This window comes from Juglans microcarpa x Juglans regia, chromosome 2S (assembly GCF_004785595.1).
Source record: "Juglans microcarpa x Juglans regia isolate MS1-56 chromosome 2S, Jm3101_v1.0, whole genome shotgun sequence".
In the NCBI taxonomy this organism is placed as follows: Eukaryota; Viridiplantae; Streptophyta; class Magnoliopsida; order Fagales; family Juglandaceae; genus Juglans; species Juglans microcarpa x Juglans regia.
The window spans coordinates 3,689,681-3,716,837 of record NC_054597.1 but is presented as its reverse complement, the minus strand read 5'-3'; the positions used below and the strand labels follow the sequence as shown (position 1 = coordinate 3,716,837).

The 27,157-nt window shown below is 31.5% G+C and overlaps 2 protein-coding genes across 2 annotated transcripts; one reads left to right on the top strand and one right to left on the bottom strand.

Moving 5' to 3' along the window:
- Nucleotides 1-5,006: 5,006 nt before the first annotated feature.
- Nucleotides 5,007-8,334, top strand: LOC121252278 (transcription factor MYB90-like). The gene is made up of 3 exons (XM_041151844.1): nucleotides 5,007-5,183; nucleotides 5,334-5,463; nucleotides 7,591-8,334. The coding sequence occupies exons 1-3, from the start codon at nucleotides 5,066-5,068 to the stop codon at nucleotides 8,213-8,215; spliced, it is 873 nt and encodes a 290-aa protein (XP_041007778.1). The 5' UTR covers nucleotides 5,007-5,065; the 3' UTR covers nucleotides 8,216-8,334.
- A 7,808-nt stretch (nucleotides 8,335-16,142) lies between these two features.
- LOC121252142 lies at nucleotides 16,143-17,000 on the bottom strand. Its single transcript, XM_041151624.1, has one exon. The coding sequence runs from the start codon at nucleotides 16,998-17,000 to the stop codon at nucleotides 16,143-16,145; it is 858 nt and encodes a 285-aa protein (XP_041007558.1).
- Nucleotides 17,001-27,157: the final 10,157 nt, after the last annotated feature.

Here is a 27,157-nt window from a genome sequence, read left to right as displayed (position 1 = left end):
TCAACTATTTTACTAATATTTATATATATAAGAAATATTCTAAATATCCAAATCAGAACCATTTGGCAGAAAAAATGCCAAATGAAAAAGAAAGAAAAACTCGTGATCTACTTGAAAATCTGATAAACTCAAACTGGCTAAGTGGTCAGAGATCAGGTGATCGAACAGAAACACTGAAAAAAGAAATTAGAAAAATTCATCCGGCCTATTCCTGGCGCTCATGTAAACAATAAAACCCAACCTAACAAAATGGCGTTAGGTCGTGGAAGGCCGATGCGATTATATGTATAGGCATTCATATATGCTCTTATTCGCGTCTTGGGTAATCGAGAATTAATTAGTAGATAATAAAATTAATGGTAGTGATCAACATAAGTAATGTTGCATGTGACATATGTAATGTGTTTGTAATAGATGTGTCATTATATTTATCTGTTACCTTTATTTTACTAATATATTTTTTTCTTAATTGAATAAATGGATGAGGGACAAGTGGCAAAATCAGGACCATTAAAGTTAATAAGGTTGAGCTGCTTGATCATGTGAGAAGCTCATGATTGCATCTGAGGAATCAAGTGTTGAAGCCGTCGAACCTCTACACGTGTTGACATCTGTTTCATCCTATATATTCATATCTATCTGTTTTGTAAACCCTAATTAATTCATTTTATACATTCTGTTGTTTTGAAAGGCTTTGAGAGAGAGAGCAGAGAGGGGCGAACCTAGGGTTTGTTAGGGTTTCACTTGGAGGAGAAAATTAGTTCGATTTTCTGAAGTGAAAGTGAGGACTTTGTAAATACAAGTGATTACGAGGCTTCTCTGTAAATGATATTGATTATCAATAAAGCTCTGAGGTCATTCCTGCCATGAACATATACCATTGGGGTCGAATCACGTAAATCGGTTGTGTTGATTCTTTCCTTTCTTATTCTTGTTATTTCTTTGATTTTATACTTGTTATTTCTTATTCTGTTTTGCGATTTGTATTATTTTCGAATCTTGTTTGGTTCTGTCAATGTATATTCATTATCATGAAAGGCGGCTCAATACAAATTGAGACCTAAGGCGAACTTTAAGTGACTCATTCATAAAAATATAAATTATTATATGGAATACTTTTCAAAATTTTCAATAAAAAAAGATTTTATTTAAAATCTTTAACTAAATTTTTTTTGAATTTATATTTAATACAATAACATAAAATGAGACCTCAATGTAAATATTATACCTCAACTTAACAAGATTTTAAAAAAATTATTTAAAATATAAATAATTCTTTGTATTAAATATTAGATTTAGTATTATGAGACATTGCACACATAAAAAAAAAAAAATTAAAATTATTTAAAATTTTATTTAATAAAATGATTTTTATTTTTATTTTTTTTAAACATTTAAAAAAAAATAGCATAATTTTATTTTTGAAAGCCTTACATATAATAAGGGTCTTAGAGCATTGGCAATGGACTAGCCAAATGCCAATGTAAGTCCAAACTTTATCTAGATGTGAGAAAAAATCTCCACATTGGACTAGCCAATGGTCCAAAGCTTAAGATTTGATGAATAGTAAATCTTAAGTCCTCTCCAAACATGACTAGCTACTATTCATAATGGAAAGTAATATTTTATTATTTTATCACTTCTCTCTCTTTGAATGGTAAAACATACATGACATGCATATTATTTCTACTGATTGATAGCGTAGACATATTATTTCTACAAAGTATGAAGATCTAAGAAATATATGAATTGTATTTGTAAAAAAAAAATAAAAATAAAAAATTATATTATTATTTTAACTTTAAGATAGCTAGTCCAATGTAGATTCATTTAGTCAAAAATTGATACTATAGCTAAAAATTAAGATTCTAGCTAAATTTTAGACTTGACAATAGCTAGACTATTGCCAATGCTCTAAGCAACGGCCTAAATGGCCTTGCTATTGAGCCGGTCCTGACTATCCTACTTTGTTATTTGAGTTCTGTACAAAGAAGACTTAGAGTGTATTTAGATGTTGAGATGATAAAATATTGTTAGAATATTATTTTTCTGACTATCCTACTTTGTTATTTGAGTTCTATAGAAAGAAGATTTAGAGTGTGTTTGAATATTGAGTTGAGATGATAAAATATTGTTAGAATATTATTTTTTAATATTATTATTATTTTAGGATTTAAAAAAGTTAAATTGTTTATTATATTTTATATTAAAATTTAAAAAAATTATAATAATGAGTTGAAATGAATTAAGATTTCAAATGAAGTGTTAGAATAATTCTTTAACAGTGTTGAATAATATCCAACGTAGAGAACCGTTTCTAAGCAGTCGGCCTGTAAATCGTACAAAAGCGGCCGTTTATTCAACTGTTGACACGTAAGAAAATATATTGTAATTTGAATAGGCTCCAACACAGATATTCAAAAAAGTGGAAATACCCTGTGATTTCGTAGCCCTCTCTTCCGTCTGTTTGCACCGTCCCAATCTCAGTTTGACGCCGACACAACGGAGCCTGCATCTCTTCCGTCTTCCTCTTCCTCGCTGCCCCTCTCTTCCTTCTCTTTGCACCGCCCCTCTCTACCTCTTTCTTCCTCGCTGCCTTTCTTTGCACTGCCCCAATCTCAGTCCGACGCCAACCATCTAAGTTCGACGCCAACATATTTACATTCCAAGCAAAAATAGAAATCGCGAGAATTACTTCGGATTACTGGCGAACTCCCGACAGACAGAGTCCATTGAAAATAGAAAACCTCACATAAATAGCCACCAAATTTGCATAAACCCCAATGGTTGCAAAAGAAAAATAAATAATTATGCAGCATATACATAATTGTAGAACAGAAAGAAGAAGAAAAAGTAGATATGATTTGAAAATAGAAAACCTCACATAAATAGCCACCAAATTTGCATAAACCCCAATGGTTGCAAAAGAAAAATAAATAATTATGCAGCATATACATAATTGTAGAACAGAAAGAAGAAGAAAAAGTAGATATGATTTGAAAATAGAAAACCTCACATAAATAGCCACCAAATTTGCATAAACCCAAATGGTTGCAAAAGAAAAATAAATAATTATGCAGCATATACATAACTGTAGAACAGATATAAGAAGAAAAAGTAGATATGATTTGAATAAGAGTGAGGAGCTGGAACTTAAAGATGAAAACATGTGCCCCAAATATGTTCAATCATGACTCGTACAAAAAACTTGGTGCTTGAAACAATTCCGTCACTTTCTTCACCTGTAAAGGCTATTTATTTAGTTCGAGGGTTACGTCTGAGGGGCTGAGCTTTATCGTCAATGCGAAGCGGGGTGAGCTTTGAGAACAGTGCGAGAGGGCTGAGACACAACGCCGACGCGAGGGGGATGAGCTTCGATAAGGGGTTGGGATTGCCAGGGGGGCCGACGTTCTGAAAGGGGCAGAGATCGCGAGGGGGGCCGACGTTGTTCTAGGGGGCTGAGCATCGAGGGGCTGCGTGTGGCTTAGGGGCTGAAGGGGCAAACTTGTTTCTGATGTGGTGCGGGTTTAAGGTAATTGTGGTGGAAGTAGTATGTGTCACTTAACTATTGGCAGATTGTTATTGGTTAATATTAAGCCAACCAGTCCTAAGAAAAAAAAAAAAAATCTAACAAAATGACAACAATATATCCTCCGTACGTAAACGCATGTGGTTTCGATGGATAGAGAACAAACACGTAGGCTTCTATTTCTAATATTTAAAGCCGGGCTGATCGTGCATGTGTGGAGCTTGCTTATTACCAAATCAAGATGGAGTACTTGTAAGATCTCCATGGATCTCTGTGCCCTGGCTGATCGTGCATGTGTGGAGCTTGCATATTACCAAATCAAGATGGAGTACTTGTAAGATCTCTGTGGAGTACTTGTTAAGATCTCTGCGTGTAGTACGTTCGGGCAGTGAAAAGTGTTGAGAGTAGTAGTAGTTCCAACTTTCAATTACATGGGTATAGTAACCATGACAGTCTACGGTTTAGACTGTTCACTTCCACCAAATCTGAAAACCATCAATGACTTGGTTATTCCTAGCTTTCGAGTATATATATTGACACATACTCAGAGACATGAAAAGCATTCTGAAGATTCTGTTACTTTATATTCTTTACGTCAAAATTAAAATATGGAGTAGAACGAAAAGATATATAATTAAATAACAAAATGAATAAGTCAAATTCGTATATTATCATTTAAAAATGCGAAAGTTGTGCTAGACGAGTTATCATATTCGAAATCGCTGCATGAGATTTCACATATGACTAATTTTATCTCGACATGTGCCTGTTGATCATTCACTAGAACAAGTTGGATCTTTTGTAACGAAAATTTTCATTCCAAAATATAGGATTTTTGGAATGAAAAAATTATCTCTCGTCTCAATATTTACTCATCATTTATAAATCACATATTTAATAAAAAAAAAATAAAAAATTTATGTGTAATGTGTTGATAATGAGTATAATATTTCGCTCAACAAACCCATAATAATTGGTGACAAGTAAGTTTGAATAGTGAAATGAGACTTTTTAATTGTAGATAGAAATTTAAAATATTATTTTATAATATTATTATTGTTTTAAAATTTAAGAAAATTGAATTGTAATTTAAAAAAATTAAATTATTTATTATATTTTTAATAAAAATTTTAAAAAATTATAATAATAAAATAAGGTAAAAATTTTTACTTCGCACTTGGCAAAAAGTGGAAGGGTCTGCCCATTTCACAAAGTGAAAAAGTTGATCTGCCCACTTGCCAAAAATTTTGTCTTATTACATGCCAGAGTCTCTGACATGCAACAAGTGGATGGGTCTGCCCATTTCAAAAAGTGGAAAAGTTGGGCCCTCAGGCATCGAGATCAGCACAGCCTAACTTATTATCGACAGAATAATAAAGACGCTAGTTTATAGCAGCAGAAGTAAAAAAACAAATACACGTCGACAAAGTGTGCGGTCTAACATAACATTAGACGAGGAAGCTGAGTAGAATTGCTCCCTATAAAAATGGACGACCGATCGGTTACATTCAACGTAGAAGGCAGTGCTGCTACATCATGGTCGCTAATTTGGGTTTGAGAAAAGGCGCATGGACTGCAGAAGAAGATATCCGTCTGAGTCAGTGCATTGGCGAGCATGGACAAGGAAACTGGCACCAAGTTCCTCTCAGAGCAGGTGTTACGATTTACGAGAGAGAGAGAGAGAGAGAGCCTAACTATTTAGTTTGCATTTTTATCTGGATGGCTAAGAAAAGTTGTTTCTTCTATTTATCCTTGACCAGTAATCCGAGAAAATGTTTCTTGCATTTACGTACTAATTTTGCAGGTTTAAATAGATGCCGGAAAAGCTGTAGACAGAGGTGGTTGAACTATCTACGACCCAATATCAAGAGAGGGAACTTCTCAACTGATGAAGTGGATCTAATGATCAGACTCCATAAGCTCTTAGGAAACAGGTAAGTGTCTTGTACGTACGTAAATAGAACTCCAACAGTTCAAAGATTGAAAACTGATCCAAATATAATCTGTTATAAAATTCAAGCTGGGCTATTGTTGCATTTTTTAAAAAATAAAAAAAATAGGGGGCTATTTCTTAATTTTTCTCTTTTCTTTTCCTTTTTTATCAAACCAAATTACATTTCTTTGTTTCAAAGTTCAACTAAATTGAGAATAACTTAATTTGGAGAACCACATGTTGATATATTTTTTTATTTATTTCTGTCAGAATCTTACTACAAATAAATCTTAAAGAGACCAACGACAATATCCTTGTTTTTGTTATGTTATTTATGTGTTGGTATATAAATATATTATTTATTATAAATATTTGAAAACAAGAATATATTAATGGACTTGACAATCGATTCCCGGAGTTGAGTGTTATGCATATATATGTGGTTCTTTCTTTAACATGTTGCATGCCAAGCCGTTTAAATAGGGTGGAAACTGTACAACATATTATAGTGATTTTTCAGCTTAAATGTAAGCAATAGCTAGGACTCGAGTTGAAATCACCTTTGCCTTTTCCTTTCTTAATTTTGGTGTTGTTGGTTCCAAGCTTCTCTCATATTTTCCATTGTCTGACGTGGCGCCGGCGTTTCTTGATCAGCTTATGATGATTATATATGATACATCCCATGTAGTTCTATTCATGAGAATCACCTATGTCGATCGCGTCTACCTTTGTTCTTTATTTACTTTCTTTTTTCTCGTTGTTTGTGGTTGTTGATGTGGTCTTTGGTATAGATTGTATCGTTAAATTTAATTCGATCTGTCTCTAGTCTTTTGTGGTATATATGCTTGCATATATTATTCTATGAGAATTATTTAATTTGTCCATAGTACATGAATCCTGCAAAAGTGATTTTATATATAGTCAGTCAATTTTATTTTGAATTGAATTTTTTATATAATTTTTTGTTGAGCCAAGACTGACATTGTTATTAATGTCAAGTCAGTGTATAAGTTATTCTTTGTAAAAGACTTGTACAAGCATAACAGTTAGGTACGTGGCTCCCCCTGCCCCAATCATTTTTATCTATTGTTTTCTTAAAAAGTATAAATTTTTTATTAGTAATTAAATATTTAGTTATCTATTTTTTTAACGTAAAATTTATATGTCATAGACATTTTATTTTATTTTTTATATTTCTTGGTAATATATTATACATATAAATATATCTATATGAAAGATAAAGTTTTTTCGTCAAAAATTTAGCTGGGTCTGGTCTAGACAAACAATTAATCAAAGTCTTTTTGTATTACTCAGCTCATTTAAAAACCTGAAAGAGATATTAAAGTTGTGGCGTTTCTTTCCCCTCTTATTTTCACCACTCATTAATGATGGATTTTTTAAAGGTTTTACTTTTTAGTCATGAAACCTTTTTTTTTTCTATATATATAGCTCTGTGAATCTTGGTGACTTCTTAATTTTAATGCAAAAGATAGTTGATTTGTTGACTTTTGAAACTCAACAGTTTTCCTTAAAATTCTAGAATGTCCAATCGACAATTCATGACCATTTAGAATTTATATATGCATGAGTACTGATTCTTTGATGATCATGTTGTCCATATATATATATATATATATAAATCGTTGCAAATTAAGTTTAGTAGAAACTCATGACTGATAATTGATTAATTATTTTCATAATCTAAAAGATTAATGAATTATCAGCATAAGTTTGTTTTAATACATACATTTAATCATAAATTTTATATTTTCACGTATATGTTTTGGCTCTAATTCCTGTCCGTAAGAATCATACGCAAGCTATATTAATGTTATAAATATGACCAGTACCATATATACAAGGCCTTGGAAAACAAATTATACGACCCTACAGTACTGTACAAACATATTGTCAGCAAATTAAATATTTCTTTTTTGGAGGCTAATAAATTTTTCTCTAATTCACAGTACTCTCTCACCCTTTTTTTTTTTTTTTTGAATTTCTTTATACAACTTTCTTTTGTAGAAAAGAAAAAGAAGTTAATGCATGTCATTATCGCATAAGTACTAGTACTATATATATGAACATTTTGTTTATATTTGAAGTCTTAATTAATTTGTTTGTGTAGATGGTCGTTGATTGCCGGAAGGCTTCCGGGAAGAACATCTAATGATGTGAAGAACTATTGGAATACATACATGCACAAATACGAGGAAGAAAAGCCAGTACTTGACGTGAAGAAGGTGAGCGTGATAAAACCTCAACCCCGGGTCTTGTCCAAAAATTTAACTGTGTTAAATGGGAAACGGCCTACAATCAAAGAAACCGTCTTTCAACCAGAGGATGACATTAGAAACATTTCTCCAACAATATCAATGTCGTCGGTGAATAATACATGTAAAAGGTGGACAACGCAGTTAGATAACTTCGAAGGCAACGAAAAAATTACCTATGCTACAATAAGTAACGAGCTTGATGAAGAGCCAAATCTTTGGTGGAAAAACATGTTAGATGACTGTGAAGGTGATGTTCAAAGAGCCACATGCACCATAAGTGGGCTCGATGAAGAACCGAATCTTTGGTGGAAAAACATGTTAGATGACTGCGAAGGTGATGTCCAAAGAGCAGCCACATGTATCATAAGTGGGTTTGACGATCAAGAGCCGAGTATTAATTGGGCGAACCAAACTTCACTGTCCGATGCACACTTAGTTGGGGCCACTGGGGCTGATTTCATGCAGTACTGGGGCTGATTTCTCTTTCAACATTATTGGTCCGTGAGAATTGAGTTTTTCTCAACACATGAGAATAATGAATGATATATGACTGGATGGATGGCTGTGTGGTGGTCGTACTCTATATTAAATAACACACTGTCTATATTAAATAACACTCTTTCTTTATTAAATATTAATGCTTCCTCACGCTATATATAACATTATTTAGCTATTAGCCTATTATGTAGTACTCAACGCTGCATGGCCAGCCATTGCCTCGAGTGAAACAGTGCCGACCGTATTTGCTTAATTAATTCAAGCCTAGCTAGTTTCAACTTTCTAATACGAGTCAGTTTATTCTTTCTCATCATCAGCTTTTCTAAACAATATAAAGTGTTGTTTGGATTCGAAAATAAGTTGAGATGAATTGAGATAGATTGTGAATAGTATGAGATGGATTATAAATAGTAGTAAAATTTATAAGTTAAAATTATTAAATAATAATAAATAATAATAAAATAAATTAAAATGAATTGAAATGAATTACGAATATAAACGACGTCTTAATCTTTTACCGCGAAGAAAACTACAAATTCACCAACTTCTATGAATTCAAATAATTGCTACGTACGTACGTACCGTCTTCACCAGTATTGGTTGGAAATCCAAAGGCATAAATGTTAATTTCCTACCCATGTACGTACGGCCATGCACTTGATAGAGTACTTGTAATGGCCCCAGTGTAATTGTGATAGCGTACTAGAGTCGTGCTAGCTAACACCGCAACAAATTTTAGTAATTTTAGGGACAAAATTGTAATGATCCGGCAACTGCAACAAAAGTAATTTCGTCTCGAAAAATAAATGACTTTATAAAAATATTAAAACGGCTAAATATCAATTCAAATTAGATCTTCTGTGATGAATTAAATCGTCTTAAAAAGTCAAAATCCGTTCGAATGGCAACAATTCCGTTTGAACATAAAATTAATATTTGTTCGAATGGTTTATAATTTGTTCAAATAGTAATTTTGGCAAGGAAGTAATTTATTTTGCTGGAGAAAGTAAAAATTCATTTGAACCTCAATTTGTTTGTTCAAACGGGAAAGATTGGTGGGAAAATTTGGTGGGAAGGTTGCAAGATTGTTCAAACTACACATATTGCGTTCGAACACAACATTTATGCATTCGAACGGATCATTTATTAAAATTGGCGGAATTTTTTTTAAAACTTTTTCGAACGAAACATAAAATATTTACGAATTTATAAATTAATTTTATGTAATTAATGTAAAATTTTTTTTTGTGATTTATTTTATGTTAAATAAATATTACTTATAGTGTCATTTTTTATATTATCGTAAACTGTAAGTAAAATGAAAAAAAAAAACATAATTAACAATAAACAAGCTAACAAATACTAAAAATAAAAACCATACATTAATTGCATCCCAAAAATATAATGTATGGCGGGAATATAATATATGACTATTTGAATATTTAAATTAATATACAAAATACAAATAGTCATGATTGTCAACACAAAAAAACACATTTAATGCAAATATAATATATACACTACTAGGCCAGATCGTGTAGCATCGCCTCAAATTCCAGTAAGGTGTGTCTCAATATCAGTCACTCGAGACATGAGCTTTGACTCAGTCTCTGCGAGGGCGACTCTGGCTGCATCAATGATCTCTGATGTCTGTGCACGCATCTTTGCACATACGATATCTGCAATCTCCTCACGAGTAGCACTGCAAGATGCACCCTGTGTAGATACCTCACCAGATATCAATGTTTTGAATACCGTACCGGATAGCGTACCGGTCAAGGCACTGGAACGAAATATTTCGGTACCGGTACCGTTTCGAGATAGCGTTTCGGGATAACGTTTCGGGATAGTCGATCTATAAATAAATTATATATATAAATATATATAAAAATTATATTCTAAAATAATAGTCTATATATAAATAAATTATATACAAATACATATATATATAAATTATAAATAGTCTAGTCTGAATTGAGGGTTAAAAAATAAGTTTGTAGTTTGAAAAAACGAAACAATGAAAAAAAAAAAAAAAAACACAGGCCGAAATATCGGCCGGTACCGGCCGAAATATAAGCCGGTACAGGCCGAAATTGAGGCCGGTATGACCGGTACCGGCCGGTATTTTGGCCGGTACGGAATAGGTATAGTACCTGTATCGGCCGGACAGCCGAAACGAAAAATTTCGGCCGTACCGGCCGATACGGTACGAAATTTAAAACTTTGCCAAATATGCCCTGTGCACCTCCCTGAGTGTCGACTGCCTCTGTAGTGGGTGCACGAATACTAAATCTGGAGTGTCCGGTGCTACGAGACAAGGTCGTCGAGTTGATCTGTCAATTCGGCTCTCAAACATGCTCAAACGCATTTGGCCTGACTCCTTTCGTTAAAAGAAATCATGTGAGCAGGACTCCAAACGGCAATATATTTGTCATAAATTTTTTTTGACAAGTATAAGTATTATATATATCAAAAGGAGTAACTAAATACACTGAATAAAATAAAATTCTACCTGTTGTAATATAGGTGGCCTCTGATCAAATCCTAGCGAATATATATCTCGCTAGGTCGATAAGCACCCCACGAGTGACCCGTAACATAAATCGTGCCCGGTCCATGCTCACCTCAGCCTTGTGCAGTCGCGGATCGATGTTGTTGGCTATTATAATGTTCATGATATTGAAAAAACTATATAAGTCCACATGTTTGATGTTCTTGCTCCCATCATAGGAAGGAGTATCTGGACCCATAACCAACTGACGAACCTCATGATCAGTGAGACCATCGATCTCATCAAGCATCACAATATCCTCTTCCTCTGCAGTCTCCCCATTGTTTGCAGATGTAAACTCTCTAGGCACCATGTTAGGATATGCAGTGGTCAGTCAAGTAATACCAAGAAAATCAGCAACTGCATCAACTGAATATTGTACTGAGATGCCTTGAATGAAGAAGGTGTATGCGTCATCCTCCTGGCTGGCACGACCAAGTTCTCTATACAACTTAGATACAAGATTGATGTAGGAAACTATCTTGTCCGTCCCTTTGCCCTTCTGATCGATGATCGGTGTCCAACCACGATTGAGAAAGTTAGATGCGAGAGAATGTCTCTCCCACAGAAGGTCCTTAAAATTATCTATCTTCACCTGGCGCTCCAACAATGTAGTCCTCTCTCAGACTTCTTAGCTAGATGATTGCCCTGATGCGACCCTCTTCTTTCCTCGAGAAGCCATTGGAATAACACTAAATTTAATTTATAAAATTAAGGACAATGATTACAAAATGTCATAATTATAATTAGATCAAGGTAATTATATCTAACAAAAAATTAAAATAAGAAATGTACCGTTTGAATGACTAACAACACGTTCCAATGGTATTACAGTGCGTTCGACAGGTAATAAATATCTGTTCGAACAAAAATAAATTTCCGTTCGAACCTTATAATTGTTGTTCGAACGATCACCATTCATTACCGTTCGAGCGTCTAATACACGTTCGAACATATATTTTTAGATCGAACTCGTTGCCAAAATCATAAATAATCGATTTAAAACCTTCATTTTTCCTCCCATAACAATAATGAGAGGTTGGGATGGGGATGACCATAGAGCCATCCCGTCCTCCATTTCCAGCCAACTATGGGATTGAAATGGATTTTTTTTTTTTTAAACCCCATTTTCAAACCATTTAAAACAAGTTTTAGGATAAATTAATCGGTAAAAATGTTGGGAAGAGAATATATCTATTGCAGGTTGGAGAGTAGTGGTGGATGATGGCTTTGACGGCGGTGTTTAACAGCTGCTGGCACTGGAGCGGCGGAATGGAATCGATTTTTGCATTCTAATGTCGCCAATATTTACTTTGTACATTTCAAACGGCTAGCTATGACGTTCAAATGGTTTCATATTTTACCCGTTCGAACGTCTTACGAATACCGTTCCAAAGGGAAAAAAATATTGCGTTAGTTATTATTATATTTGTTATATAATATAGTATATATACTTATACTACTTATATAATACTTATACTTAATTATTTATTTATACTAATACTTATATACTACTTATATATACTTATAATATTCTACAATATATTATACTTATATATACAACTATAATATAAGTTAACAAATATATATAACTATAAGTATATATTATATATAGTAGTATATACAAATATATATAACTATAACTATAAGTATATATTATATATAGTAGTATATAATTATATAGTTAGATATACAACTATAATATATAATATACTTATATATAATACATACTTATAACTATAAGAATATATATACTTATACTAATAAGAAGATATATAATATAGTATATACTTATGCTAATACTATATAGTATACTTATATATAATATACTTATATAATATACTCTTATATAATATACTTATAATACTTATATGGGTCTACTATATAATTATATAGTCTTGTACAGTACTATATCCTTAGCTTCTACTATATATATTCTTAACTTATATTATACTTATTAACTTATATATATTCTTAACATAAATATTATACTTATATATACCTATACTTTTATATATTAGGTGAAAGCAACGTGCAATGCACGTTCGCCTAGTTTATATTTAATTTTTCTTTTGTTATGAACTAATTTTTTATTAATAAGGACGTAATGTTTTTGGTTAATTAAGTAACGATGTAATGTTTATGTAATTTATAAATAATTACACGCTATAATATATTATAAAAGAAGAGTATTAATAGAAACTATAACATGGTCCTATAAATAAACACCGCCCATAGTTTAATGAAGTTGTTGGAGATAATTTTGATTGTAGGATGATGATCGAACATCTTCCTTATCTTGCATTGCCTTAATAGAGCGGACATTAAAATGTTTATGTTTTTTCCCCTTCTGTTTCTCTGAATCTACATAAACTTGAATTTTCTAATTTTTTTTTTATAATTTCTCCACAACGCTTTTAATATATGGTCGATGTTCATACAAAATAAATTTTGAATAGATTTTCATAATTAATAAAAATCCAATTTCTTTTTTAATTAACTCATTATAACCAAACTCAATTTTTGAATAAAAATTTTAAAAGATACTTCTCCAGCATATTCCATCAACTCAACTACTGAACAACCAAATGCCTCTTCTGCTACTTCACCAAACATAGTAGCAACTAGCTTTCTAGTATTATTGTCCAGTTCAACATGTGCCTTAGCACTTTAAATGCATTGAATATATTATTTTCAATTTGAATATTGTTAAATTATAAATTAAATTAGATATCAATTATAAATTAAAATTATAAGATACATACTGTGGTTTGCAGACCCCTTGGCTTTTGCAATATATACAAACAAAACTTTCATTGTATTTATATCCAATTCCTTTATTACAGCCAACACATGACATGTAATAAAATACTTGGGCCAAGTCAATCATATTTATCTTTGCCTCTATCCAGAATTTTACTTTCTACATTAAATCATAATCAATTTTTAGAAGAAATACTTGTGTAAATATTTTAATTTATTACTAATAAAATAATATTTACCGCCATGGGTTGCAAACTCTTTATCAACTTTGCAATATCGCAATTCTTCACAAATTCTCGAATACCAATAGATGATAGAGGGGCAGATGGGTATGTCAAGTATCTTGCAATGATACTTTTAATTATTAAATCATTATTATCCGCCTTTAAAATTCAGAAATGAAGAATAATATATGGAAATGAAATATATAGGTAAATTACAAAAATCAAATAATTAACCCTAATATAAGTGCATTAATATGTAATTGTTAATTTGCGAGAATTACCATTGCTTCATTGTAGCTGTCTCAGGAAGAAGATGGTTGATTCTAAAGTTACTTAACGGACGTGATGACAGAGACAATCCTTTGTTGAAATTGAAATCAATATTAATGTAAGTATATACAATATGGAAAAAGATCTAAGTTGCTTAATTATTATAAATACCGTTATTTGATCCAACAGATATTTTTGTTCCAAGTATTATTGGTTTATCTTCAATAATTTCTGATATTTTCTGACATTCATCTTGGACAAATCAACCCCACATAGTCAAACATATGGGGTTCAAACTATAAAATTGAAATAATTAAAAGAATTAATAGAATTTTCCTAAATTAATATTGGAACTCAATTTTAAAAGAATTTAGAAGTTATAAGAATTTTTTTACCTTTCATCAGTAACATATATCTCTTGGATTGTTGTTGGTCCAAAGGCTGTCGTTACCTCTTTAGTTGACTTAGTTTTGATTGCAACAGCTAAAATATCTAAATATTCAAATATGAAATGTTAATTTATTGATAATTAATTTATAATAAAATTAAAATTAAATTACCTATTTCTCTAATCGACCCTTTATAAGCCTTTAAGTCCATGAATGAGACGATCTCATATTTTATTATCTCGATCTCATATTTTATTATCTCTATTTGCTCTTCATTTTGTGGAATATCTCTTATTATTGTTCTTAAGTTCAGAGTCCATTGATATTGCTATTCTCCAATTTTGTACTTTGGATATGCTAGTTTGACATGTGCATTGCTGATATAATACGACTATAAATATTTAAACCGTTGTCCCAGGGGTCTATATGAATTCCAAACTTTGTTGCCTGCACTCGATTTCCCTGGACCAATAACAAAAATAATTGTGATTAATAGTGTATTATATAAAATTATGAGGATTATTTTATTATAATATTTTTTTAAATAATTTTGGTATTTTTTATTTTTTTAAACAAAATATGTTGTAAAAGATAAATAAATAAATGCAACATCATTAATATTTTTATATAATATGATAGAATTTAAAAACCTTCAATTTCAAAGAATATAAAAAATTGGAAACATAATATATGCTAAGAAATATTATACCTCTTGATCAATTAATGTTAGATTTTGGTACTTCCTTGTTGTGTGTTGGCTTGTTCGCTTAGGTGACTTCTCTGCAACGATCATCTTAATTTTTCAGTTATTTGCATTTGGAGTGATATCCTTTATTGATGTATACACCATCCGTATTTTTTCCCATTTTCAGATACAAAAATATCATATGCATAAGTATAACATATCTTAATTTAAATTCATGAACTACTAAAAATATTGATGAAGACATTTAATTAAATGACTAAATATTAGTCATATAGAGATTAATATTATAATAGACAATAAATTGAAACTATGCAATTAAATCTAGTTACCTGTATAACATTAATTCAAACATGATAATGTTAGTAATTCTGTAAGCACAATATTTTTTGTGCAGTTCTTTTCACGTCGTTCAATGGACACTGGTCGTATTAGAATCCTCACTGTAGATGCTGTCTTCGCCTTTGGTAAAGTCACATATAATTGACCATGTGAAAAAACTGGTTGAGGTGAATAAATCCCAACATAATCCAAAGTCTACCCTTGTAACTTATTTATAGTCATTGTGAAACTTAATCTTAGAACTGTGTTCGTTTGAATGGAAAATCACTATTTTCATCAACATTTGGTAAGAATGGTATCTTTAGAATGAACATTCTTTTTTCAATATGGTGTCCAACTGTAATTTCTACATTTATGATATTTCGATCAAAAGCTCGACAAATTAAACGGGTTCCATTGCATAGCCCTTTTGAAGGATTAATGTTTCTAAGCAGCATGATGAGACAACTTTTCTTGAGTAATAATTCATGAGGCAGAAGTCCATTTGGGGTTAGAGTATTTAAGAAAGCTTCTATAACTGATTGTTCAGATGCATCTATTGTCTCATCAAAATTGTAATATCGCTGAACTTCACCTGGGAACCTATGAATTAACAATGCATTTATTTCAACAACATAATCGTTCTTTGGTGTTAATATGACCTGATTCATCATAGTTGAAATATTTATTGAATATTGTGAAAAACATCTTCTATTAAATGATCTAAAGGAGTGCTGCCACCATCATAGGGAACAAGCATCCCATTCAGAATTTTTATGGTTTCATCAACTGTGTTTGGTGGCATTCCGTTACCTATTTCTAACACATAATCTGAAAAAATGGGATCCAATCTTACTCGCATATTTTCAATTAATCGAAACTTGATTAATGTAGGCCATAAATAGGAATAAACCAAACTGGAATTAACATGTTCTTGTCGTGTTCCTTTAATAACCAAGGGTAAAACCGGTAAAAACTCTCTGCCGAAAACAACATTTCCACCGAATGTTACATCTGAATCATTGATGTCTCGTGTCATTTTATCTAATGCTTCTATGTGTTGTTTTCTTGTCATTGGAGTGTCATCCCATATTATTAATTTTGCTGCATAAAATAAGTTTGCCAGGGTACTGTGTTTGCTGACACAACACGTGTTTCTTTCGTTAGTATCAAGTGGAAGCTTAAAACGTGAGTGTGCTGTTCGACCTCCCGAAAGAATAGATGCAACAACACCTGATGAAACAGTTGCAAGTGCTACTAATTTTCTTGATCGTACTGTTGCGAGAAGTGCCTTGTACATGAATGTTTTCCCTGTCCCACTTGGGCCATTTACAAAGAATGCAGCATTTTGATTTGCAAATACTTTTTCTAGCATTGCATTATAGACATGTTGTTGTTCACTATTAAGAGATTCTGATGCGGCAATATCTTCTTCTGAAATTTTAACAACCAATTCATCATTGATTTCTCTAGATTGAAATTCTTTTTTATCAAAGCAGATGTCGTTATCAAGAAGATGATAGGAATTAATATCTTTTCCCATTGATTCAATTGTAAAAGAGATTGAGCTCAATATTTGGGTTCTTACATTTGATATAAAATCTTATATTGATTTAGAATCAACTAACATATCTTGCTCAAAACGTTCCCAAAGCTTCCTCGGATTGGTTAGATTACAATAAATCAATATTGTTGCAAATAACTATCCCAAATTGGACAACATTTGATATAGAGATGCTTCATGTAAACAATCTTTTAAGCTACTATCTCTCTATATTGAACCATGCATTGTTGCTGCCTCGCGAAATGTTGGGGCCACAACACCATCAATTGTCCTAAGATCTTCAAACGACAAATGTCATCTTACATGATTTAGCAATATTCACAGATAATACCTCTTACATTCAAATGGATTTGTTGTAACAATACGACTTATAACGTTTTCTTTTACCGAAGAGTCCAATCTTTGTATTGTTGGCTCCAAAGATAATATTTTAGAAATTCTTTATACAGTAATCTCTTTGCATTCTCATCTACTCGATTTAATGTAAAAAATAGATGAAAATGTAAAGAATTCTGTTAATATCGATTTTCTAGAACGATCTAAATTGACAACACTGATTAGATCGTCATTTGCTCAGAAAGTCACTAGGTGTTGATCCTCCAGATGTAAATGTAAACTATACGTTGCTGGGTACATTTCATTACTAATAAAGCCATATATTCTACACATAGCTTCAAGGGGAGTAATCCATCTGGCCGATTGGAATTGTTGGATTTCATCAACTTGTTGATTGTTTTGTTCAAAAATCAAGTTGAAAGCAACACGATCATGCCTTTTATAAATGTACTTATAAAGATATTTGACTGCTTTTATTGTAGAACAAATCTCAACATTAATGTGATAGTCAAATGTTGCAAGCACATATGGATTATATGGAACAACCCAACGATTATCTAAATTTTGGCCTTTGATTTTGACAATTATTTCATTGTTTGGACACTTATATATTGGGAAGCAATAATTTCCAATGATTGTAACAGATGCATAATTTTTTGGATAATTACTTTTGTAACAACCATTTTTTTCATACAAATATTTGATGGGTTCAAGACTCCACATGGTCCATAGATCATATGTTTGAAAACAGCATTACGCAAGTGCAAGTTTGTATTTTTATCATGTGTCTCTGCTGATATGATCTGATCAAAAGATTTAGGCGTATAAACTTTTTAATTCTTCTGGAAGATAATTAAAATATGTGCATGTGGAAGACCTCTTTTTTGGTGCTCAATAACGTAGACATATGCTAAGACTTTACCAAATATTTGCCTCTTGAATAATTGATCCTTTAATTTTTCTAATTTTGCATGAAAGACTTGAGCAACCAAATCAGGTCGATTCTGACTCTCCTCATGCAGACTTAGTTCATTTGTAATTTCTTGCAAGTTTGGATTGCACGTCATTGTTAAGAAAATGTCTGGTTTGCTATAACACTGAACTAAAACCATTGCTTACATATATATAATTTTCTCATGTCACTTGGACCTCCAATAAATGATGAAGGCAGTATAATCCGTTTTCCAACATTAGAAGCGTTTGTTTCCCCAAGCATAATGGTTTCAACAATACCTTGATATAACTCTAATCGAATATATTGTTGCTTATTTCTAAAATAATCTAATCTTGATATTTCGATCTTAACATACATATATACTACAAATTGTTGCAATAGTCGACCAGAAAGTTGATCTGACATTTTCTCTTATTTGTAATTTGTAGCAATAATATTCAAAGTATGAAACAATTTGATCATTCATTTTTCTATTTAATGCTACAAAAGTTTAATGTGAATGAAATATTACTAAATTGGATGTACATACTAAATGAAATTTTTGAATATTAATACTACAATCTAACCTCGTTATTCTCTTGCAAGTAATTCTTCTGTTGTCACTGATTGTTGTGAATTTATTGATTAGTTTGTTTCGTTATATATAGATCTACTTCCTTTGCTAACCCTTTCAATCCCTTGATGCCAACCAATATCGTCAAAAGGAAATAACAACGGATTTTGCAATGGATCATAACACCCAAAATAGTACTGAACTATATGACTTCCACTAGAATGGTTAAAGACAGAGATGTCACGTCCTCTTAGTTGATCTCCATTATTATTTTATACCCATATTGCTGCAACTTGTGAGGATGTGGAGGCATTGAATACATGTTGATCTAGGCCAACATCTGATCTTATATGAATTATTTGATTTTTCAAATCTGGTAAATCACCAAGAGAGCAAAAAAAAAAAAAAAAATAGAATACGGATTGATGCGAAGAGTATCGATGAGTTGAGTTACAATTGATGGATCCATTCTTTTTGAATCAGAAATGTGATTTTCTAATTCATGCTCCGTATTATAGAAATACAACTGGAGATAAGAAGGACGACCATTTGAAGGAAGCAAATCATTGATATAGTGATAGATCTGTCCCTGAGTTTTGAAAGTATAAATTCCTCTATTTCTCCTGTAAAGATCTTTATTAAATTTCACTCCAAAGGATGTCAAAGCGAACTTGTTATTATAAGTTTGAATGTATGTCCTAAAATGTGTAGATTCATCTGTGTTGGAGGTAAACAACGCATAAAGCAGATTAGGAACATCATTTGTGGCTAAAGCAATTTTCGCATCAACACAGCAAAAGTTAGTTGTTTCATGGTGGAATTGCTCTGCTTTACCATATATGCAGCTGAGTACTAATGGCAGAGAATATGATTCAGATGACACTACCTTCAACAATTGTCTAAATCCAATAGAATCGTGATGCGACTGACCTATTTTGTTGAAAAATGAAAATAAGGCAATATACGCAAACTTGTCATATTGATTTGATGATTGAATTAAAAGAACCAAATAATTTTATATTTGTTTTTTACCCCTACAAGGTGTCAGTATATTTATTTCGTAGCTTGACTCCTCTCGAATATCATATGAATCCTATTTGTATAATATATTCCGAAATCTAAGAGAAAAAGAACAGAATGATGGTTGAATAAGAAATATAGAAAACTGATTAGAGCTGAACCAACTAGATAAAGAGCTTATTAGAAGATTATGAGATATTGTTTATGGATGAATTTGTCTCTGAATTAATGACACAGACATCAACACTAGGAAGTACACATACTTCACGAGACGAATCATCTTCAATGATATAAATATGAATATCAGAATTCCGTTGTCCCTTTGATACTCTTTGAACAAGACTAAAGTCTTGAATGTTGTCTGTATATTGAACATCATTGTTTGAATATCGAGCAATCGACGTAGTCGTTTGATTACCAACAGATGTATCGAAATCATCATTACCAAATGATATTGAATCATTTATACGAATCGAGTTGCTTTTGGATATTCTTATTTTTCTCTTTATTTTCTACAAATCTCTTCCTTTTTCTCTTATGGTAAATCTCTATACTGAATTCCTTTTGCAGGTTGTTTTCCATGATCTTCAAAAAATAGTTTGTAAACTTAAATTTTATAGAGTTTTATATTTTCGTTTGTAAATTTTTTCTTAAAATTTTTGTTACAGAATCTTACCACTTCCCATTATGTTAATGAAGGAAATGATTGTTTCAACTGTTGGATACTGTTCCACACAAGCAATATGAAAGAAATAAATAACAATTATTTCTTACGCTCAATTAAATAAATAATCAAATGATAAAATACTATGAAACTGGAATCTAACAAAAGCATATTTCAATATCACATACAAAAAATGTTTTAGAAACTATTTGTCAAACTTAACTCCATATTCCAAGCAACTACGAATTATTTCTCTACTGATTATTTTAAAAAATTGTCTACTAATTTTTTATTTGGATGTTGTGATTTTTTAGTTTTTTTTTTTTTTTTATTGTTGATTTTTGGGGGAAAGGGGATGGTTTGAATCTTGGAGAAAGAGATCAATCAATGTGGCATGTGATTTGTGTCAATAAATTTCTTATTGTATCTAAATCATTCATATTTACACATTTTTTTAGTTTTTAATTATTATCTTTTAAAATTTTGTATCTTCCGATTTATATAGGTTGAGTGTTTGGTTTATATGAACTTAGCTAAAAAAAAAAAATGAAAAAAAAAGCCAATCAATAAAAATTTCTTGCTAAACAATCAATTCTTCCTTTTTAATTGTTCATTTTGGATTTTTTCTTATTATTTGCTTCATTTGTTTCTTTTTTTCTTGATTATATATATATATAGAGAGAGAGAGATAGAGAGGGCTTATGTGCGTCAATCGCATAAACATATAAATGCTGCTTCAAGTTTTATTAATGCATTACTAAATTTCAAAGAAAAAAAAATATACATAAATATTGTATATTAGTAATATCCTTCTATATGTAAATTTCTCATTTCACTTCCATCATCTCTCCGTTCCCTCTCTCTCTCTCTTCAGCTTTTCTGTCTCCTTTCTCGAATTTCCAAGCCTTCTCCTCTCTCTCATTTATGTTCTTCTCTCTTCAGTCTTCATCCCTTAATCCCACCCTCACTCTCTGTTTCTTCCCAAACCTACTCCCCTGATCCCTCTCTCTCTCTCTTTCTCAGCTTCTTCCTTCTCCCTCACTCTGCTTAAGATCTTGCTATTTATGATGGAAATTATTGCATATTTTTTACACACTGTGCTCATGGATGTTTCTGAAATGGGTTTATTATAGGATTATTTCTATCTGGTATATTATATTCAAATAAAAGGAAAATAATTAAAGTACTATGAAAAAAAAACTAATAGGTAGCCCACACAAAATTATGAGTGCTCAATCATATTTGTATATGCATACATACTTGTATTTCTGTGTGTATAATTTATACCCATCAAATCCGAGATCATACTTTCAATTCTATTTTGTTCATTTTTCCGTGTTTTTTGTTTTGCATGTTCTTCTATTTAGTTGTTTATTAAAATGTAATTTTAAAATCAAATTGTAACTTTATATTCTATTTTTGGTGCTTTCTTTTCAGGTTTTGGGTGAGGGGCTTCGGAGTTTAGCATATCTTTCTTTCAACTTTGTAAGTATATGTTTTATTAAGTATTCTGTTTCTTTATTTTGTCGTGATTTCATGCTTTGATTTATTCATTTATGGTTTAATTGTGTATAATTTTATACCCATTCAACTCAAAAACTCCCTATACCTAAAAAAAGAAGTTTACAATAGCATAAAGAACACAACATAGTAAGCATATGGTAGTTTAGGATATTTTAAACAAAAAACTTTTATGGGTTTTAGATTCTTCCTTTCAAAATTTTAGATTTAGGATAGTTTAGTTTGATACTTTCAAAATTATGAAATATTAGTTATATGCACCAGATGTTTATTTAAATTTCTTTATTAATCTTTAGTAACTTATTGATAGAAAATTGGTGTGAAATATGCAGATTTTGAAGGCAAAACATGATTTTTTCTCTAATAGTTAACATAAAACAGATTAATAAAGATACCGATGATTACCTTAAACCCAGCAAAATTTGAATACCTCCCAACAGTAGAAAGATCAATACAATCTGAATCAAAATAGAGGGAAATTTTGATTTTGGGATTTAGAAGAGAAGATAAACATAAACCATATATTTGAAGAACTAAAAAATGCTGATTAATATAGATCAATACTTTCAACCAGAGTAAATCTCTAGTAGCTTCCAACAGCACAAAGATGAATACAAACTCAATGAGAAATAGAGGGGATTTCTTCGGCTGTGAAGGTGTACTTGATGCGTTTGTGTGGGTTATTCTCTAAATTTTATTCATTTGTATTTATTTTTTTAATATGTAATTGTCAATTGGAGAATTGTAACGTTAATTAGACGAGAATAATGTCTAATAGAGTAAATACAATGAATGACAGAATACATGTGTATGCAGATGTATTGGCATGAATTGATAATAGATAAAATGTTTGATGGACTTAAATACTTGGTTTAGGTTATTATTAAATTTGAATATATACGACCTGAATTAGAGATAAATCCGTGAACTGATAATTTCAATCAGTGAAAATTTAGCTGTTTCATGAGTCATAAATAAGGCATCAACATTGCGTCGTTTAGAATTAACAATTTCAATGAAATTTTCTCATTTCTCATAATTTGAATGAGTGAAAATTCTTTCATAAATAGGCAATAAATTATTGTTTTCAAATTCAGAGGATAATTTAAGTTATTAATACAGATGCAGTCGTTTAAAATTAACAATCAATAAATTATTTTTAAATGGGCATAAAACAGCCAATAAATTATTGTTTTGAAATTATCAATCAAAATGCAGTATTTAATGAAGTTTAAGTCAAATATGATGGTCGATCCATAATAACTTCCATACGCCCGTTACATTCACAGTACATGGACGAATTTAGATGAATGACGTTAACTTTAACGAGAAAACAACAAAAACTGTTGAAACAAGATTTACCGTTTAATAGCCACTTTATATATATAAAGATATAATAATAATATTTGATATATAATATAATTGTATATATAATGTACGTTCGAATTGCCTATTATTACTATTTAAATGGTTTAATTACGTGTTCGAATGAAAATTTATAGCGTTCGAACTTATATAATATGTTGGCGCCATTGATAAGCTGTGGTGGGATCAATTTACACTATATTACACTTTCAATTATCAGTTCGAACGTATATAATTGACATTTGAACGGGTGTGAGCTGAATTGATCCAGGCGGGAAATGTTTCCCGCTTCCCTATTTTCGGGTTCGAATGGTTAGTAAATTCTGTTCGAACGAGAAAATAATAAATTAGACGTGCAAAAGCACAAACGTGGGACAAATGATAGGAAATTATGTTTAATGGGATACCGTCGATATTTACCACATGATCATATATGGCATTCAAATAGAGCGATGTTTGATGGAAGGGTTGAACGTAGGTCATTACCGCTAGAGTTGTCTGGGAATGATATTATCGCACAGTTAAATGATGTTTCAGAAAATAGATTTGGGAAAGATACAAGAGTTCGAAAGAGAAAATGACAAGCAGCGGAGTTGAATTGGACAAAAAAAATATTTTTTCGAGTTGCCATACTGGTCTAACTTGACACTACGCCACAATCTAGATGTTATGCACATTGAAAAAAATATATATGAGAATATATTAGGTACTTTGATGTCAATAGAAGGGAAGACAAAAGATATAGCTAACTCTCGTAAAGATTAAAAGGAGTTGGGGATAAGATCGGAGTTGCATTTACAAGATAATGGGTCGTCAGCCTATATGCCCATCGGATGGTGGTATACACTTTCAAATGATGAGAGAAAGAAATTTTGTGATTGGTTTATGATAATCAAATTACCCGATCATTATGCTTCTAACATGTCAAGATTTGTTCGAACGCATGATTGGAAAATAACTGATTTTAAAATTCATAGCTGTCATGTCTTTCTGTAGCATCTGTTGCTGGTTGGTGAGAGTGGAAAACTTAATTGAGATGTTCGTACAGCTCTCACAAAATTAGGAAAATTTTTTCAGGGACATTTGTAGTAGAACGGTAAAAGTTGATACATTGTTAAAAATGGAAGCTGACATTATAGTGATATCATGCAAATTGGAGAGTTTGTATCTGTCTTCATTCTTTGATATAATAGATCCTTTGGTTGTGCACCTACCTCGGGAGGCTTTAGTCGTTGGCCCAGTTCAGTATAGATGGATGTATCCTATTGAACGGTTTTTTAGAAAACTTAAGCGATCTGTGGGGAATAAAACTCGTCCGGAAGGTTCGATTGCATAGTTATATATTAATAATGAGTGACATACCTTTTGTTCAATGTATTTCCGTGGAGTTGATACTAGATTTATCAGACCAGGTCAAAATTATGAAGGTGGACAAATGAGAGTCTCATTGTTATTTTTCGTATTTTCCCAGATCGTACGTCTCATAGGCACACAAAGGGGTTATGACCTATATGGGCGAGAGTTTGATGATATGTCTTGAATAACTGCGCAAAGATTAGCCACTACTTGAGGTTAGTGATGATTCTATAAATAAATAGTATCTAATTTAAGTTCATGTATAATAATACAGTATTACTTGTTACAAATTAATAGTTCACATAAACATGCACATTGAACATATACAACTACTTTACACGAATTGTTTAACTGATGTAGAAAAGATGCATGAAGATGAATTTGCCTCGTGGTTTCAATGTACGGTATTACTGTAATGCCCTATCTTGTAATAATACAAACTATATACTACTAAACTCCACAAATTTCTATCTAACATTGATATAACTATAATAATATTTATTGATGTAGGTTGTATTGAAATATGATGAAAATTCAAAAGAAATCTCACCAGAATTGTATGCTCTGGCATGTGCTCCATCTAGGTGGGCCATTCAATACTCAAGATGTTTGGTGCGTGGATATAATTTTCACACAGTTGATAGAGAACGATATAGGAAAACTTAAAATTGTAGGGTCATAGTTGAAGGAAGCCATGAGATGATAACATTGACTTCTACGAAATTGTGGAAGATATCGTAACGTTAAAGTACGTGGGGGAGATATATGATCTAGTTGTTTAAATGTAATTGGTGGGATGTCTCAAATCCTAGGTTGGGAGTGCGTAACGATAAATATTTTGTGAGTGTCAATACATCTCGCACATGGTATGAGGACGATCATTCCGTTCTCACTTTCCAAACGAATCAAGTTTTTTATTTAGATGATCCGGATTACAGGAACCCATGGCGGGTAGTGGAGAAGTTTGCACCAAGAAATATATATGATTACATTCCAGAGGTAGACGAACCACATGAAGAAGTTGATAGTTCAGCAAATGAAGAAGCATATCAAGAAAACGAATCAGGCATCAATTTATTTATTGATTTAAGCCAATATGACATGATCCCATTGTGTAGAGAAGATGTTCAACCTGAAGTAATTGAGGGTGAAATGTCAGAAGAAGATGAATCAACTGAAGTGTCTAGTGAGAATGAGGGCGACTGGTCTAGCAAAACTGATAGTGAATGAATTTCAACTAAATATTTTTGTAAGTATTATTTTTATAAATATCCGTAACGTTTGTTCGAATAATAATTTGTTACAATTTCAAACAGATATGCCTCCCAAATGCAAAACAATATGTGCACCATCCCCATCCATTACCAACTCCCAGTGTGGTTTACCTGCCATCAATAGTGGCCAACATCACCAGACCCAGAACAAAGTATTTTATCAAATTAAATACCACATTTTATGCTCAATTTAAGTAATATATATCTATGAAATAATTTAATTAAAATATATATTTTAACTACTATATATATAGCTATTGTAAGCCAGTGTCGAGGTTGAGACACTACGAGGGGTGTCTACATAGAGAAAGTAAGGAAATTGGGTAAAATTAAAGTTGATAAACTTGATTATCACACTGGTAGCTCTGGAGATTCGGCTGCGTGGCTTGCTTCTTATGTTGGTATGCTTACTCGCACGTATGCACTGATGGCTACATCCTCCTGGTCTAAAGTTCTCCAAGATGTGAATGACCATATAAAAAATCATTGATTGTTAGTAAACTACATCCCAAGCAATTAAGTATATAATATGTTAATTTAAACTTATTTTGTATTTATACTAATTGTTTATAATTTTTGAAATGATGAATTTGAACTTAATTTTAGCTGACGAGAGGATCGATTAATGGTTGAAGAACTGATGTTGAATACATTTCGAAGGTACAAAAGTCGATGCATTGCATACTATAACAATTTCAGTACGTACTACAGCAGAGGCGCACCAAAATCCATTCCAAGCATTGCCACCAAACGTATTGGAGAAGGTTTGTGATATGTTTGAAGATCCTACTTATCAGGTAATATCGCTGCTATCTTTTTTTAATAGTATATGATAGATGTATTAAACATATAGACATAATATTTTTTTTAGCAACGGAGTACTGTGAACCAAGCAAATAGATCAAAATTAACGATATCATGCGGGTTCTAGATCTTTTCATCATTTGCCTAAAAAAATGGTAAGTTATTCTCATCTTCGTTAAATATTAATATATAATACATTTTTCTAATTTAAGTTATAATATAGATTTTCCTTTTGCAGGAAGAAGAAAGTCATGTTGACTATGATCTGACCCAATTGTATGCCAAAGT